Below are 13,826 nucleotides of genomic sequence, written 5' to 3' on the forward strand. Positions count from 1 at the left end.
CTTGCCTGAATAGTGCATGGTGTTCTCGTTCATCTGCTACCTACTTTAATAAACCTTACAAGTACTTTAACTGTATATCTCTAACCATATATTTCAGGTTAAATAACCTCCCTCACTTTTAAACTTTTCAAATTATTCTTTAAGATAAGTTAATGGCAAAGGCCGGTATGCAAAAGAAGTCTAAGAATGAAAAAAATCAGTTAAGAAAAAAATAAGGATCCCAGCATCCCAGAGGCTGAGGTAGGATTGACAGTGTAAGGGCACCTTGTGCTAACGTAGCAACTTGAAGCCAGCCTGGACTATGTAGTTAGATCCTCATCTCAAAAGACTAAAGTGTAAGAAGATATCGTTTTTAGATCACATATTTTTGTCACTAGGATTTTTTAACTTTGTTCTTCCAAAATAATCCATTCTTCTATAACAAATTAAAAAATAAATCCGTGTGTTTATTTTTGGAACAAATTTCTCAGAAATTGTTTCCTTCAGTTGTTTCATACATTTGTTCATACTGAAAAATGTTTTCAGTGTCCTTGCCTTGCATTTTGGAAAATGTCTGTATTGCCTTTACATTTTTTTGTCAAATTTTTATTATCAAACTGATGTACAGAGAGGTTAGAGTTTCATACATTAGGCATTGGATACATTTCTTGTACTGTTTGTTACCTCGTCCCTTACTCCTCCCTCCCCCCTCTCCCTTTCCCCCCATGAGTTGTTCAGTTCATTTATACCAAACAGTTTTGCAAGTATTGCTTTTGTAGTTGTTTGTATTTTTACCCTATATTCCACTGTTTACCAGTATACATGACTTCCAATATACTCAGATGAGATACAGAGATAGTGTAGGTACAACCACAGGAAGGGGATACAAGAGGATCATCAATAATAGAAGCTACGGGGCTGGGGATATAGCCTAGTGGCAAGAGTGCCTGCCTCGGATACACGAGGCCCTAGGTTCGATTCCCCAGCACCACATATACAGAAAACGGCCAGAAGCGGTGCTGTGGCTCAAGTGGCAGAGTGCTAGCCTTGAGCGGGAAGAAGCCAGGGACAGTGCTCAGGCCCTGAGTCCAAGGCCCAGGACTGGCCAAAAATAAAAAATAATAGAAGCTACAGTTACACATAGCACGTTGACAGTAGTTGCAACAGTGATATAACGCTGTCTCTCAAATCTTTTAACTGGGTAGCTATCTTTTCATTGACTCTTGAATTTCATTTATCTTTCTATTTGTTGAGGCCACAAAGTCGTCTATTACTTTATGGAAGGATTGCTGTATTGATTCAAGCTTTTCATTTATCATGTTTATCAGTAAGTAGACTTTGTAGAGCATTTTGAGGGTTTTCTTCTATGTCTTTGATTGACTGCTCTGCTTCCTGCTTGTTTTGAGTGGGAGATAAGACTCCATTGTTTGCCATCTTTCTTGTGTTTTTTCTGCCCATTTGGATTGGGAATGCCAATCTACAGGCACCTGTGAGCACCTGCATTTAAGACCCAAAGCAGACTTTACCAAGCAATGTTGTGTAAATCTTACAGATACCTTGTATACCTGTATATAAAATTAGATTTGGTGTTCCTAAAGAATACAGTTTCAGTATAACAACCGATCCTGAGCCCTGTATTCAGTAGTTACTTATTTACTGTTACCACCCTATGAGCAATTCTTGTTCTTATATTCAGTTCTTTTAGGACTGGCTTTCTCTATGAACACCTTTGATTCACTCGGATTAAGCAGGGATACCCTCTATCCAATAACCAGGAGTCAGTAGAATCTGGAGGTCCTGGAAGTAAGTCAGGAGGGTTAAGTTAGAGGAAGTAAAGAGAGTAGAGTAAAATGTATGGGGGGGGTGGTTTTGGTTTAGTTTCAGTGACGTGGAAATGTGGAGAAGAGTAGCATCAGGGGGCTGGGGATATGGCCTAGTGGCAAGAGTGCTTGCCTCATATACATGAGGCCCTGGGTTCAATTCCCCAGCACCACATATACAGAAAACGGCCAGAAGTGGTGCTGTGGCTCAAGTGGCAGAGTGCTAGCCTTGAGCAAAAAGAAGCCAGGGACAGTGCTCAGGCCCTGAGTCCAAGGCCCAGGACTGGCAAAAAAAAAAAAAAGAAAGTAGAATCAGTAGAAAGAACAAGTTTAAAATGATAGACAATGAAGAGTTAGCAGAAAAGAGTGGAGGTGTTATTCATAGGAAAGTAACTTTTAAAGAAAGGGAATGCAAAGAGAAAAATAAAAAAAATACTGGAAGACAGATGCACAAAACAGAAAAATTATTAAAAAAAAAAATAAAAAGGAAAAAAACCACAGAAAAACGAACAACCCCCCCCCCAAAAAAAAAAACTTGATAAAACAAACAGGTAAAAATGGAAAACAAAAAAAACCAATGACGTTTTCGAAGTGAAAAATATTTTTAAAAAATTTTAAAAAGCTTAAAAAATGTTTGAGAAGAAAAAAATAATGGAGTCTTCCTTGTTCGGGTGTGCTTTCTACTCCCTGGTTTCCTTGCAATGCTCTGCAGTCTATTTTGCTGCTTGGCTGGTTTGACTTGCTTTCAGTTTGCAGGGGGTGGATCTGCTCTGACCCTCCTCCCCTGTTAGTGAAATCCTGAGTCTCTGTGGTTCACACAGCTTGCAGGTAGGCCTTGGGCGTCCTCTGTAGATGGGGACGTGAACAGTCTTGGGAACCATGGCTCCTCCGTCTGCTGTGGGGCCGCTGCTTTTAATGCCTGGCTTTGAATAGGCTGTGGACTCAGCAGGGCGGGCTGCCTCTGGCCTGGTTTACCTGGCTGAGAGTTGCTTGCTTGGGGGAGGTTCCTCCCTCCTGGGCTGAGCAGCCTCTTGGGCGGAGGTGGCTATGGAATTCAGCTCCGTTTCGGGCTGGGAATTGCGCTTCCTCTGTGATGGGTCCGTTTATCTGTCTTGGGAACTGTTTGTTCCCCCGTCTGGTGGTTCCGTGCCTCCAGTAGTTGCTCGCCGCTTTCGCTTTAAATTTAGAAATTCTGGCTAAGCCACGGCCCTGGATGAGCCTCCTGCCTGGGCAGGGGGCGTTCTCCTGGACGGAGCTGGCTCTCACTGATTGGTCCTTCTTGCCCTTTTCAAAGATGGCTCCTTTGTCCATGCTTTCCCCAGGCCTGCTTTAGTTCCAGTCTGGTCTAACCCTATGTCGGTGTCAACAATGGCACTTTGCTCTGGCAGTAGGGGAAGGGCTACCTCCCAGAAGCTGCTCTGTGGGCGCGAGTGAGAATGTCTTTCGTGGGGTACTCACGCTTTCTCTGTGGTTTCGGCCCATCCGTTCTCAGCCTGCGATCCGCATGTGCTGTCTGGAGGATTTCTCCCTGGTCTACACTGTGTGCTCTTTAGCCGCGCGGAGTGCCGGGTCGCTGTGCTGGCGCCGGCACTGGCGTGTTGGCGGGATGCCGCCCGGAGCTCAGATTTGTGTTTTCAGACCAGCAAAGTTGATTTTTCCTTTCTGGCCAGACTCCCTGTACTGTTTTAATTTACTTTGGCTGTCTTTCTAGGAGTAAAAGTTTCTATGGGGTGGGAAAACTGTGATGTCAGAGGCAGCTCAACTAGGGCTCTGCTTCTCCTCTGCCGTCTTCCCGGAAGTCCTGCCTTTACATTTTCATGTTATCATTCTTCCTTGGCATGCAGGGTTTGGGGTGTAGCTAGCACAATGGAAGACTTGTCTATATGAGGCCATGGGTTCTTTAAAAAATAATAATAATAAGGGTTGTCCTTAGCATCTGAAAGCTCAAATTTTCCATTTAGAGCAATATTTAATCTTTTTTTTTCTTTTTCTTTTGTTATTCTTGTGTGCTTATTGGATTAGGATTACATTAAAGAAATTCACACTGTTTGGCCAGATAATTTACTCCGGATGTTTAGTGAAGAAAAATGAAGGACCAAGGCTCTTCAATCCTGAGATGTAGCTTTCTTCTTTATTGTAAGCTGAAACTGTTGGATCTCAAGGTATCCCCTAAGCATTCCAAATAGGAAGAAGAGAGAAGGTAGATGGATGAAGGAACGTGTCAATCAGTAGTGTCTATCCCCTTGAGGGAACAGAAACTTTTGGGAAACCTTACTAGTTTAAATAACATGTCATTGGTCTGGGTTATGTTTCCTGGGCACTTTTAACTGCAAGGCATCTTGAGGTTGTATGCTAGATTAACAGTTATGTCACCGGTATATTAAAGTCTTCTTGTACCTTCATTTCTCTTCTTTTTGTTATATACTTTTGTCTTTTTGCTTTGTTCCAGGAAATTTTGATTTTCCTTTCTAGATTGTCATCATGTCATTAGACATGTTCATTATGTGGCTTATTTTTAGCACTGTAATTTTACCAGTCTATCTTAATTTCTAGTTGGTTCCCCCATCCCCCACCCCCCATAGAATCTTGTGTTTTTCACTGTTCTAGGTCTTGAACCTGAGTTCAGGCCCTGAGGCTGTCTCTGAGCTTTCTTGCACACTTCTATTACTTGAGCCACTTCTGGCTTTTTGATGGTTAATTGAAGATAATAGTTTTATGGACTTTCCTGCTTGAACCTCAGTCCTCAGAATAGCTAAGATTACAGGTGTCAGCCACCTGTGCCTGGCTTGTATTTTAATTTGTTTTTATTTTAATATATATAACATACAATTGGCTATTTTAATGTTAACCATTTTTAGTGTATAGTTCAGTGGCACTAAGTTTATATTTATATTCTGTACTTAACTGTAACTACCATCCACCTCTAGAACTATTTCCAAACTGAAACCTGTGACATGGTAGTTCCCCATTTTGTCTCCCCTTTTTGTCAGATAGCCATTACTTTGCTTTTTGTGTATTTGTATTTAATTACTTTAGGTACCTAATATTAATGGAATACAATATCAGTCCTTTGGTATCTCACTTATTTCACTTAGTGTTATACCTTATGGTTCTTCTGTATTAAAGCATACATTAGGGCTGGGGATATAGCCTAGTGGCAAGAGTGATTGCCTCCTATACATGAAGCCCTGGGTTCAATTCCCCAGCACCACATATACAGGAAATGGCCAGAAGGGGCGCTGTGGCTTAAGTGGTAGAGTGCTAGCCTTGAGCAAAAAGAAGCCAGGGAAAGTACTCAGGCCCTGAGTCCAAGCCCCAGGACTGGCAAAAAAATAAAAATAAAAAAGCATACATTAGAAAATTCCTTTTTAAAGGTTGAATAATGCTCTGTTATATGTATTATAACACATTTATTCACTCATTGATAGACACAGGTTGCATTCACTTTTTGCCTACTACAGGTAGTGCTGTGAACATGGATGTATACTTTATCTATTCAAGACTGTGCTTTCATTTTTTTCAAATATATACCTAGAAATAGAATTGCTGAATCATAGGATAGTTCTATTCATAATTTTTATTAGAATCACCATACTATTTTCTATAGCAGCTATACCATTTTACATTTCTATCAGAAGTACCTAGAATTCCAACTTCTCCACATTCTCACCAACACTTGTTATTTTCTATTTTTGTTAAATTTTTTTCTTTATTATAAAGTGATATCTTGCTACGGTTTGGCTGTGTACATGAGTCTTTTTTTTCTTTTGTGATGGTACTAATGTTTGAACTCAGTGCCTCAAACCTATGAGACAAGTGCTCTACTATTGAACAGCCAGCCGTCCTTCCATTACTTTTTCTTTGTCAGTATTATACTATTTTGACTGTTTTGACTATTTCTTTGTTGTAAATTTTACAAGAAAGGAAGTATGAGGTTTCTAATATTGTATTTTTTCAGTTAATTCCTTATGAATTTTAAGATGGGTTTTTATTTTTCTTCTGCAGCAGAATCATAGTCTTTTTTAAGTGTTAGATTCCATCTTGACCAGTGGCTGAATCTGGATGCATGTAGCTGTTATCCTATATAACACAGGAAAGCACAGAGGTGAGAAAGACCTGTCTCATGGAGAGACCTCTAGGAAGAGGACTCAGGGGTCCCATGAGAACTGTGGTCTTTGATAAGGAGTTTAGATTTTATTCTATGCACTGTGACAGTTTAATGAAAGTCTTCTCATTATTAAAGATAATGAAAACCATTAATGAAGAGAAGCTATATAACCTTTTTTATTTTTTGTTTTGATTTTGGCCAGTCCTGAGGGCTTGGAACTCAGAGCCTGAGCATTGTCCCTGGCTTCTTTTTGCTCAAGGCTAGCACTCTACCACTTGAGCCACAGCACCACTTCTGGCTTTTTCTATATATGTGGCGCTGAGGAATCAAACCTGGGGTTTCATATATGCGAGGCAAGCACTCTACCACTAGGCCATACTCCCGGTCCAAGGACATATTCCCAGTCCCCTTTTTAAAAATAGATAATATTGACTGCTTAGAGTCAAGGGTTTGGTTAGGAGAATGAGTTTGATAAAGAGAAATGAGGAGATTATGGATATGTTGTTGAAGTAGTGCCAGTATAAGAAGCAAGATGAGTCACAAATGATGTTATTTGGCTTGTGCAACTGCTTGGTGTTATTTGCTAATTATGATGAAAGTTGGAAGAGAAACAGATGAGGGAGAATCAAATTTGTCTTTTTTGTCCGTCATGGGGCTTGTTGGTGCCTGGGTACTGTCCCTGAGCTCTTTTTTTCAAAGTTATAGCACTCTACTACTCTGAGCCACAGTGCCACTTCTGGTTTTCTGGTGGTTAATTAGAGATAGGAGTCTCACAGCCTTTCCTGCCCCAGCTGGCTTCGAACTGCAGTCCTCAGATCACAGCCTCCTGAGTAGCTAGGATTACAGACATGAGCCACCAGTGCTTGACCTCAAATTTGTTTTTGATATTTGAAATACAAGACAGGAATTTCAGGGCACAAGCTTTGGAGCTATCATAGCAATAATATTTAATGCTGTGAACTATAAAGGTTAAAAGAAAGCAATGGTTACAGTGAAGAGAGCTGTTGGGTAGCCTGGGGCTTTAACATAAGAAAACTGAAGAAGCACCTAGGGGAAGAGAAAACATCAAAGATGAGGTCCTCAAGATTCTTAGGCAAGGACTCACATGGCCCACAGCCCCTCTTAGTTGAATTTTTTTTAGAGCTGCTCTGAGATTTTAAAAAGTGAAGTGCCTGTTAAGTTTCATAACTACGGTTTTGTTGTTTTTTTTCTTACTGGTGATCAATTAGAAAATTCTGATACTGTTATTCCTTTTTTTGTTGTTTTTTTTTTTGTGTGTGTGTGTATTGGGGCTTGAACTTGATCTTGGCCTTGTCCCTGAGGTTTTCCACTCAAGGCTGATACTCTACCACTTGAACCACAACTCTACTTCTGCATTTGTAGTTAATTGGATAAAGAGTCTCACAGACTTTACTGCGTGGGGTGGTTTTGAATGTCGATCCTTAGATTTCAGTCTCTAATTAGGATTACAAACGTGAGTCAATGGCACCCAGCTTTTATTCCTTCCTTATTTATTAATATCATGTGACATCTCTAATAAAGCCAAGAAGAGTTGTTGGAGGAATTATTTGTATTCAATTTAAAGAGAATCTTACCAGGCTTATAAGCTAGTCACTTGTAGTTACTTTAACCATATATATGTTCAATAACTGATTAAAAATAAGCATAGGAGACTTTGCACATGCTTGTAATTGTGTAATGTGAAGTCTGGTTAGTTATAGGAGGAAGACTTAAGACTTGGTATCCTGTTCATCTTCTCTTTGGTTACTGAATGAATGGGACAGTTTGAAATAGAAAAAACAGGAAACGTGCTTTACTCTTCAAGTGTTCAAAATGTTTTGTTTTAGTATCTTTCTATTATGGCCAAGTAGTTTATACTTTCAGTATCGTGTACTTGGGACTTGAAAATATATGATATATTTCAGATTGTATAGTTATTGTTCTATTATGGTCAGTGGGAGCCTCTTCAAGTTAGACCCTAGGTCTTCTAACAAGCCTCTGATTGGATTGTCTGGGTTAATAACATAATCTACCATCTAGTGTATGTTGAATCTCAGACTTAAAATTAACTAATTCTTTTTTTAAATTAATTTATTTATTAATTTTTTTGACAAGGTGTTGTGCAAAAGGGGTACAGTTACATAATAAGGGCAATGTGTACATTTCTTGTGATATCTTATACCCTGTTTTTCTTTCCCTTCCCTAGATCAGGTAGACATATATACAATACACAGTGTACCAAAAACATATACAGTAGCCACATGGCATACGCCAAAGGAAATTCACCTAGGACTTTAAATATAACGTCAACAATAGAGTTTGCTTATCCTTGTCTTGTATAATCATACATACATAGCTTTTGAGCTATTGTGATCCACTGAGAGGTCTATTTTTGACCTTTATATGTTGAGTAGTTGTTTGGTTTTAGTTACATAATGTAAGGTCGCTGACCCAAACCTGTGAGAAATACCATTTGACAAGAAGTTTTTTGTTTTGCAGAACTGTTCTCTACTGTCTCCTCCACACCCACCTTAACAGTCATATATCAAGGAGATCATGCCCCTTTGTTTTCTGTGTTCTAGGCTTGTCTCGCTCAACATTATTTGTTCAAGTTCTGACCATTTCCCTGTGAATATCAATATTTCCCCATTTCTAAACGCTATGTAGTATTCCATTGTGTACAGGTACCATATTTTTTGGATCCATTCATTTGTAGAGGGGCATCGGGGTTGTTCCCATATTTTGGCTATTGTGAATTGTGCAGCGATAAACATGGAAGTGCAGATCTCTTTTTGATATCTTGAGACCTGATAAAATTAACCACTTCTTTAAGAATACAATAAGCCCGGTGCCATTGGCTCACTCTAGCTAAGATATGAGGATTGCAGTTTGAAGCCATCTGGGTAGGAAAGTCTGTGACATTCTTATTTCCAAAAAAAAAAAAAACTACCAAAAAAAAAAGCCTGAAGTGGAGTTGTGGCTCCAGTGGTAGAGAACTAGTATTGAGCAAAAAGGTCAGGGCCAGAGCCCAGGCCTTGAGTTCAAGGTACGGGACCGGCATTTTTTATGTCAGTATTGAGTCTTGAACTGAGGGCCTGGGCAATGCCCTTGAGCAGTTTTTTTTATCAAGGTTGGTACTCTACCACTTGTGCTACAGCTCCATTTCTGTGGTGGTGGTGTGTGTGTGTTGTTTGTTTGGTGGCTAATTGGAGATAAGAGTCTCATGGACTCACCTGCCTAGCCCAGCTTTGAGTTGGGATCTTCATATATCAGCCTCCTGAATAGTTTGGATTATAGTCATAAGCCACTGTAGCTGGCTTACTCTTATTTTTTTACAGTAGCCTGCTAGATTTATTTTATATCCTTTCAGATTATTTGCTTTCATTTTGGGGATACAGATTTTCCTATTTCTTTTGTCCTTTTACTTGTGTGATTTTAGGCATTGAGGTAATTCTGTTTTTTGCTCTTGAAAACATAAGTATTATTAGTTTTGTTGCTGTTTTAAAATTTTTGTTTCTCTACATCATTTTGGTTTGTTTAGAGGAGGGTAGCTTCTTGTAAAGTCCTTCTATTGGTACTGCAGTTATATAACAACATTCTCTTATGTCAATTATTATTTATGGCTTAAGTGAAAACTACTCAATGTTATAAAAAATCTAGACATTCTCTTTCACTTTCATTGTAACTTTAATATTCTATGCCTAAGGTCAGTTTTTCTTGTGCAAATTTGACATTTCATTATGAAATTCAGAAAGGAAATAAAAATGCATGAGTTTTTTGTTTTCTTTTTCTAATATTTCACCATTTTATGTTTGGAAATAGGAGTTAAAAGGCAAGAAAGGTTGCTGTGAAATTGCTTAACTTGTATGGAATGAAATTAAAGCTGTCAGATGAATAAACTTCTTTGCCAAGATTCCTCCTTCTTCATGTATTACGTGACTGAATTCTGTTGTTTTTCTATATGAGTGTGGGAACATATACATGGCTGTAGTTTTATAAACTATTCCAGGAAACATACTATTTAGAAAGTAAAAGGAAAACAATGAGAACTTGGGCAAGCAGTTCTTGATAAGCCCTAAAATATATCACTTTTATTTGTCCATACAGAAAACAAGCATGAGGCCAAGAGGAGGCGAACAGAGAGAGTTAGGAGAGAGAAGATAAATTCTACAGTAAATAAAGATTTAGAAAACAGAAAGAGGTCTCGAAGTAACAGCCATTCAGATCATATCAGACGAGGAAGAGGAAGACCTAAAAGTGCATCTGCCAAAAAACATGAGGAAGAAAGAGGTATGAATAAATCCTTTTAGCTTTTTTTCAAGTCTTAAATCAATCAGAGATTATTAATTAGATAGCAGTAAAGGTAGGAGGCATTGAAGTCTTGAACTTAAAAGTCAAAACTCAACTTTAGTTTTAAAGTATTTTCTTTGTGGTAGATGCTAAGTTAAAAACAAGCCAACAAACTTGGTACTTGTGCCTGTAGTCCTAGCTCCTCAAGAGGCTGAGATTCATAGGCTTGAGGTTCAGAGCCAGTTCAGGCAAAAAAAAAATTTTTTTTCCTTAGATTTCCATCTCCAAATCACCATCAAAAAGTAGAACTAGAGGTGTGAGTCAAGTGCTTACAATCCAGCAAGCATATCTAGCAAACTCAGAATCCTGGGTTCAATCTCCAGTCACTCCAGAAATTCTTACTGGAAAACTCAAGGGTAAAATCTGCTTTGCTGTAGACTGATAGTTGTAGTTTTTAGAGGTAATTCTTTGATGACACTCACTAAAATGATTGTATATGTCATCTTTTGAAATTATTGTATTTTTTTTAAAGAAAGGTCCAAATTCTGTTAAGACTTACTTCAAACTGCTACACTGTGAGTTAAAAAAAAAAAAACAAAACTTTACTATTTAAATTCTTTTTGGTAGCTATTTTTAAATTGCTTATTGGGAGATTTCCATATACCCTAGATTGAGTAGTTTTTTAATAGTTCAGGTGCATTCTTTTTTGTTTTGGGCTTTTTTTTTTTTTTTGTACTAGTACTAGGACTTGAACCTTAAGGCCTTGTTCTCTTAGCTTTCTGCTTTTTTGTAACAAAGACTTACAGGTGCAAACAGTAAATCCTCTTTTGCAACCGAGAACTCTTTGTTGAGACTCTATCACTTGAGCCACAGTACCACTTTTTTGCTTAATTGGAGTTAAGAGTTTCATTTACTTTCCTGTAATGCCAGCTTCAAACCTTGATTTCAGATCTCAGCCTCCTTAATGGCTAGGATTACAGGTGTGAGCCACAGGTATGTGGCAGATGAACTCTTTTAGATCTTAAGTGTATTTTTTCTTTACTGGTCTTATCTTTATGAAGGAGTATATCTACTAATAACTTGTTTTTATCTTTATGTATCTTAAAATTTTCCCAAGTAATGGTTTTACTTTTTTAATTGTTATGTTTACATGAGAAATTGTGGGTAAAGTGAGTATATTTATTATAAAATAATGGTGTATTTTCTCTTCCATTGCTTGATTTTTCTCTTGTGCGTTTGTGTATCCTGAAACCAAAGCTATGTTCTTTTCATGTGTTTTTCTTTTTTTTTTTTTTTGTTTCTTGCTGATATTCATATATAAAAGTCAAGTCTTAGGGCAGAGAACTTGGTCCACTCTCACATTGACTTTTAAGGGGAGCTGAGGAGTTAGTCTATTTCAGGAAGCTAGATACTAATTAAAGGGGAAAAAAAAAAGATTGTTGTGGGGCTCAGCTCCTAGTTCAGTCTCATCTGTTTTTGTCATCACAGTGTAGTGAAGGCTTCCCTCACTTTCCTAGCTTCCATGAATAACTGCAGGTTCTTGAGCCCTACTTTTGAGAGGTATTTCACAAGGTGAAAGTTTTAACAAGGATTTATTTTAGTATGCAACAGCATTAAGTAGCAAGGAATAGAAAATGAGAGAAACATTTCTTTCTTTCCATGCAGGAAATGAGAACTCCAAATGAGACTCCAAATTTTTTTATCATGGAAAATTTTAATATATGAAAGAGTAAGGAGAATATATTTAAGTACTATATACTTTTAAAAGTTGAGAATGTGTAGCTCTTGTGTGTGTCTTTAATTTGTAACAAAGACTTACAGGTGCAAACAGTAAATCCTCTTTTGCAACCTAGAACTCATTGTTGAATATGAGTTTTGGTATATGTAAGAAGGAATATGGTTTCTACAATAGTTTGACATGATGGGGGTAATGATGCACATGCAAGTTGTCTCAGAAATAAAGTTGATGTAAAAGTTAAAATTGAGACTGTCGTAAAACTTGAGCCTATCATGCTGGTAATTATTGGAAAAACTTTTTTTTTTTTTTGGTCAGTCATGGGGTTTGAACTTGGGGACCTGAGTGCTGTGTCTGAGCTTCTGTGCTGAATTGCTAGCGCTCTACCATTTTGAGCCATCATGCCACTTCCTGCTTTTAGGTGGTTAATTGGAGATAAGAGTCTCATGGCCTTTCCCGCCTGGGCTGGCTTTGAACCTTGAGCCTCAGATCTCAGCCTCCCGAGTAGCTAGGCTTACAAACATGAGCCACCGGTGTCTAGCTGCTTCTTCATAATTTAGAAACCTCTGTCAATAATTTTATCTTAAGTGAAATATATTTATAATTTCTTACGTTACTTGTTGGGGTCAGCTGTGCCTTTAAGGGGCCACAGCTGACTTTGGCCTGCCCCTCCCCTTCCCGCCTTTAACAGGAAGAGAAGCCCTGCTCCTGGGGCAAGCATGTGTATAATGGAGGGGTACCCCAGGGGCCCATCCTTGGGGGGCTGGGCCTCCACCCCCAAAGGAGGTCCCCTTACATCACTTGATGGACAGCCCTCTGTGACCAATCTGCAATCCCTCTCTTGTGCCCGCCCTCGGGGGTATATCTGGGGGGCTCCTCATTTGAATAAACAGAAGCCCTAGAGGTTTTCTCCAGGGGCCCATGCATCCATGTCTTCCTTGGCGGGTTTGGGGCACCCTGTGACCACACGCTACTGAGGGCTACATGTGGCCATCGCTCCCAAGCCCCTTCCCCCCCCCCCCCCCAAGCGGAGGGGAAGTAGAATCCAATAGTTATTAGCAAATTACATTTTTTCAGATAGTCTTAGGTACTTCAGTGCTTTCTATATAACTATAAATTTTTGATACTTGAGACACAGAATTTTCTATCTGTTCATCAGTCTTCTATGATTTGTTAGTTTTATTTGAATATGTTTAGTATGCTTAGAGGAAATTTAGCTATTGTGTTGATTAAAGGAATAAAGTTATTTCATAATTAACTGCATTTTACAAAGACTGTAATTGGCTACTCTTTAATTCCTTTAGTTTCACTGTTTTACTCTTCCTGAGAGTTACTTGCTTAATTTCAATGTGCTTCTTTAATAATGAGATTACTAGAAAAGTCTGTGTCAACAATGTAGAAGGGAAACTGGATAAAGAAACATCAACATAAATGAAGAAGTAAAAAGGCATATAAGTGACAGAACTGAGAAGAAAACAGACCATTTTTTGTTTGCGGAAATATACAGACTTGTACTTTTATTTTATTATTCCTTATAAAAGCATTTGTTAGTAAATATTGTTTAGACATTTTCAGTTTATTATAGGTTTTTTGTTTGTTTTAATGTTGGTACTAGGGCTTTGAACTCCAGGCCTGGGCTCTGTCCTTGAGCTTTTTATTTTGTCTAGAGCTGGTGTTCTACCAACCTTGGGCTCCACTTCCATCTTTTTGGTAGTTAATTGGAGGTAAGAGTCTCATGAACTTTCCTGCCCAGGCTGGCTTTATATGGTGATCTCAAATTTCAACCTCCTGAGTAGCTGACTATAGATGTGAGCCACCAAGTGCCTGCTTTTAGAATTTTTATTTTATTTTATTTATTTATTATTTTTTTTTTTTGGCCAGTCCTGGGCCTTGG

At 38.5% G+C, this 13,826-nt stretch overlaps 1 protein-coding gene and 1 pseudogene across 3 annotated transcripts in view; both read left to right on the top strand.

Annotated features, from left to right (window-relative positions):
- The window catches only part of C10H16orf87 (chromosome 10 C16orf87 homolog), a 59,785-nt gene that overhangs the window by 20,894 nt on the left and 25,065 nt on the right, over positions 1–13,826 (top strand). For all 3 annotated transcript variants that reach the window (XM_048355686.1, XM_048355685.1, XM_048355684.1), the window contains exon 3: positions 10,015–10,197. In XM_048355686.1, coding sequence (XP_048211643.1) covers positions 10,015–10,197 — 183 coding nt within the window. The remainder of the gene's footprint in view (positions 1–10,014; positions 10,198–13,826) is intronic.
- Positions 11,978–12,096, top strand: LOC125358889 (annotated as a pseudogene).

The sequence above is a fragment of the Perognathus longimembris genome, chromosome 10, assembly GCF_023159225.1.
Source record: "Perognathus longimembris pacificus isolate PPM17 chromosome 10, ASM2315922v1, whole genome shotgun sequence".
Classification (NCBI taxonomy): Eukaryota; Metazoa; Chordata; class Mammalia; order Rodentia; family Heteromyidae; genus Perognathus; species Perognathus longimembris.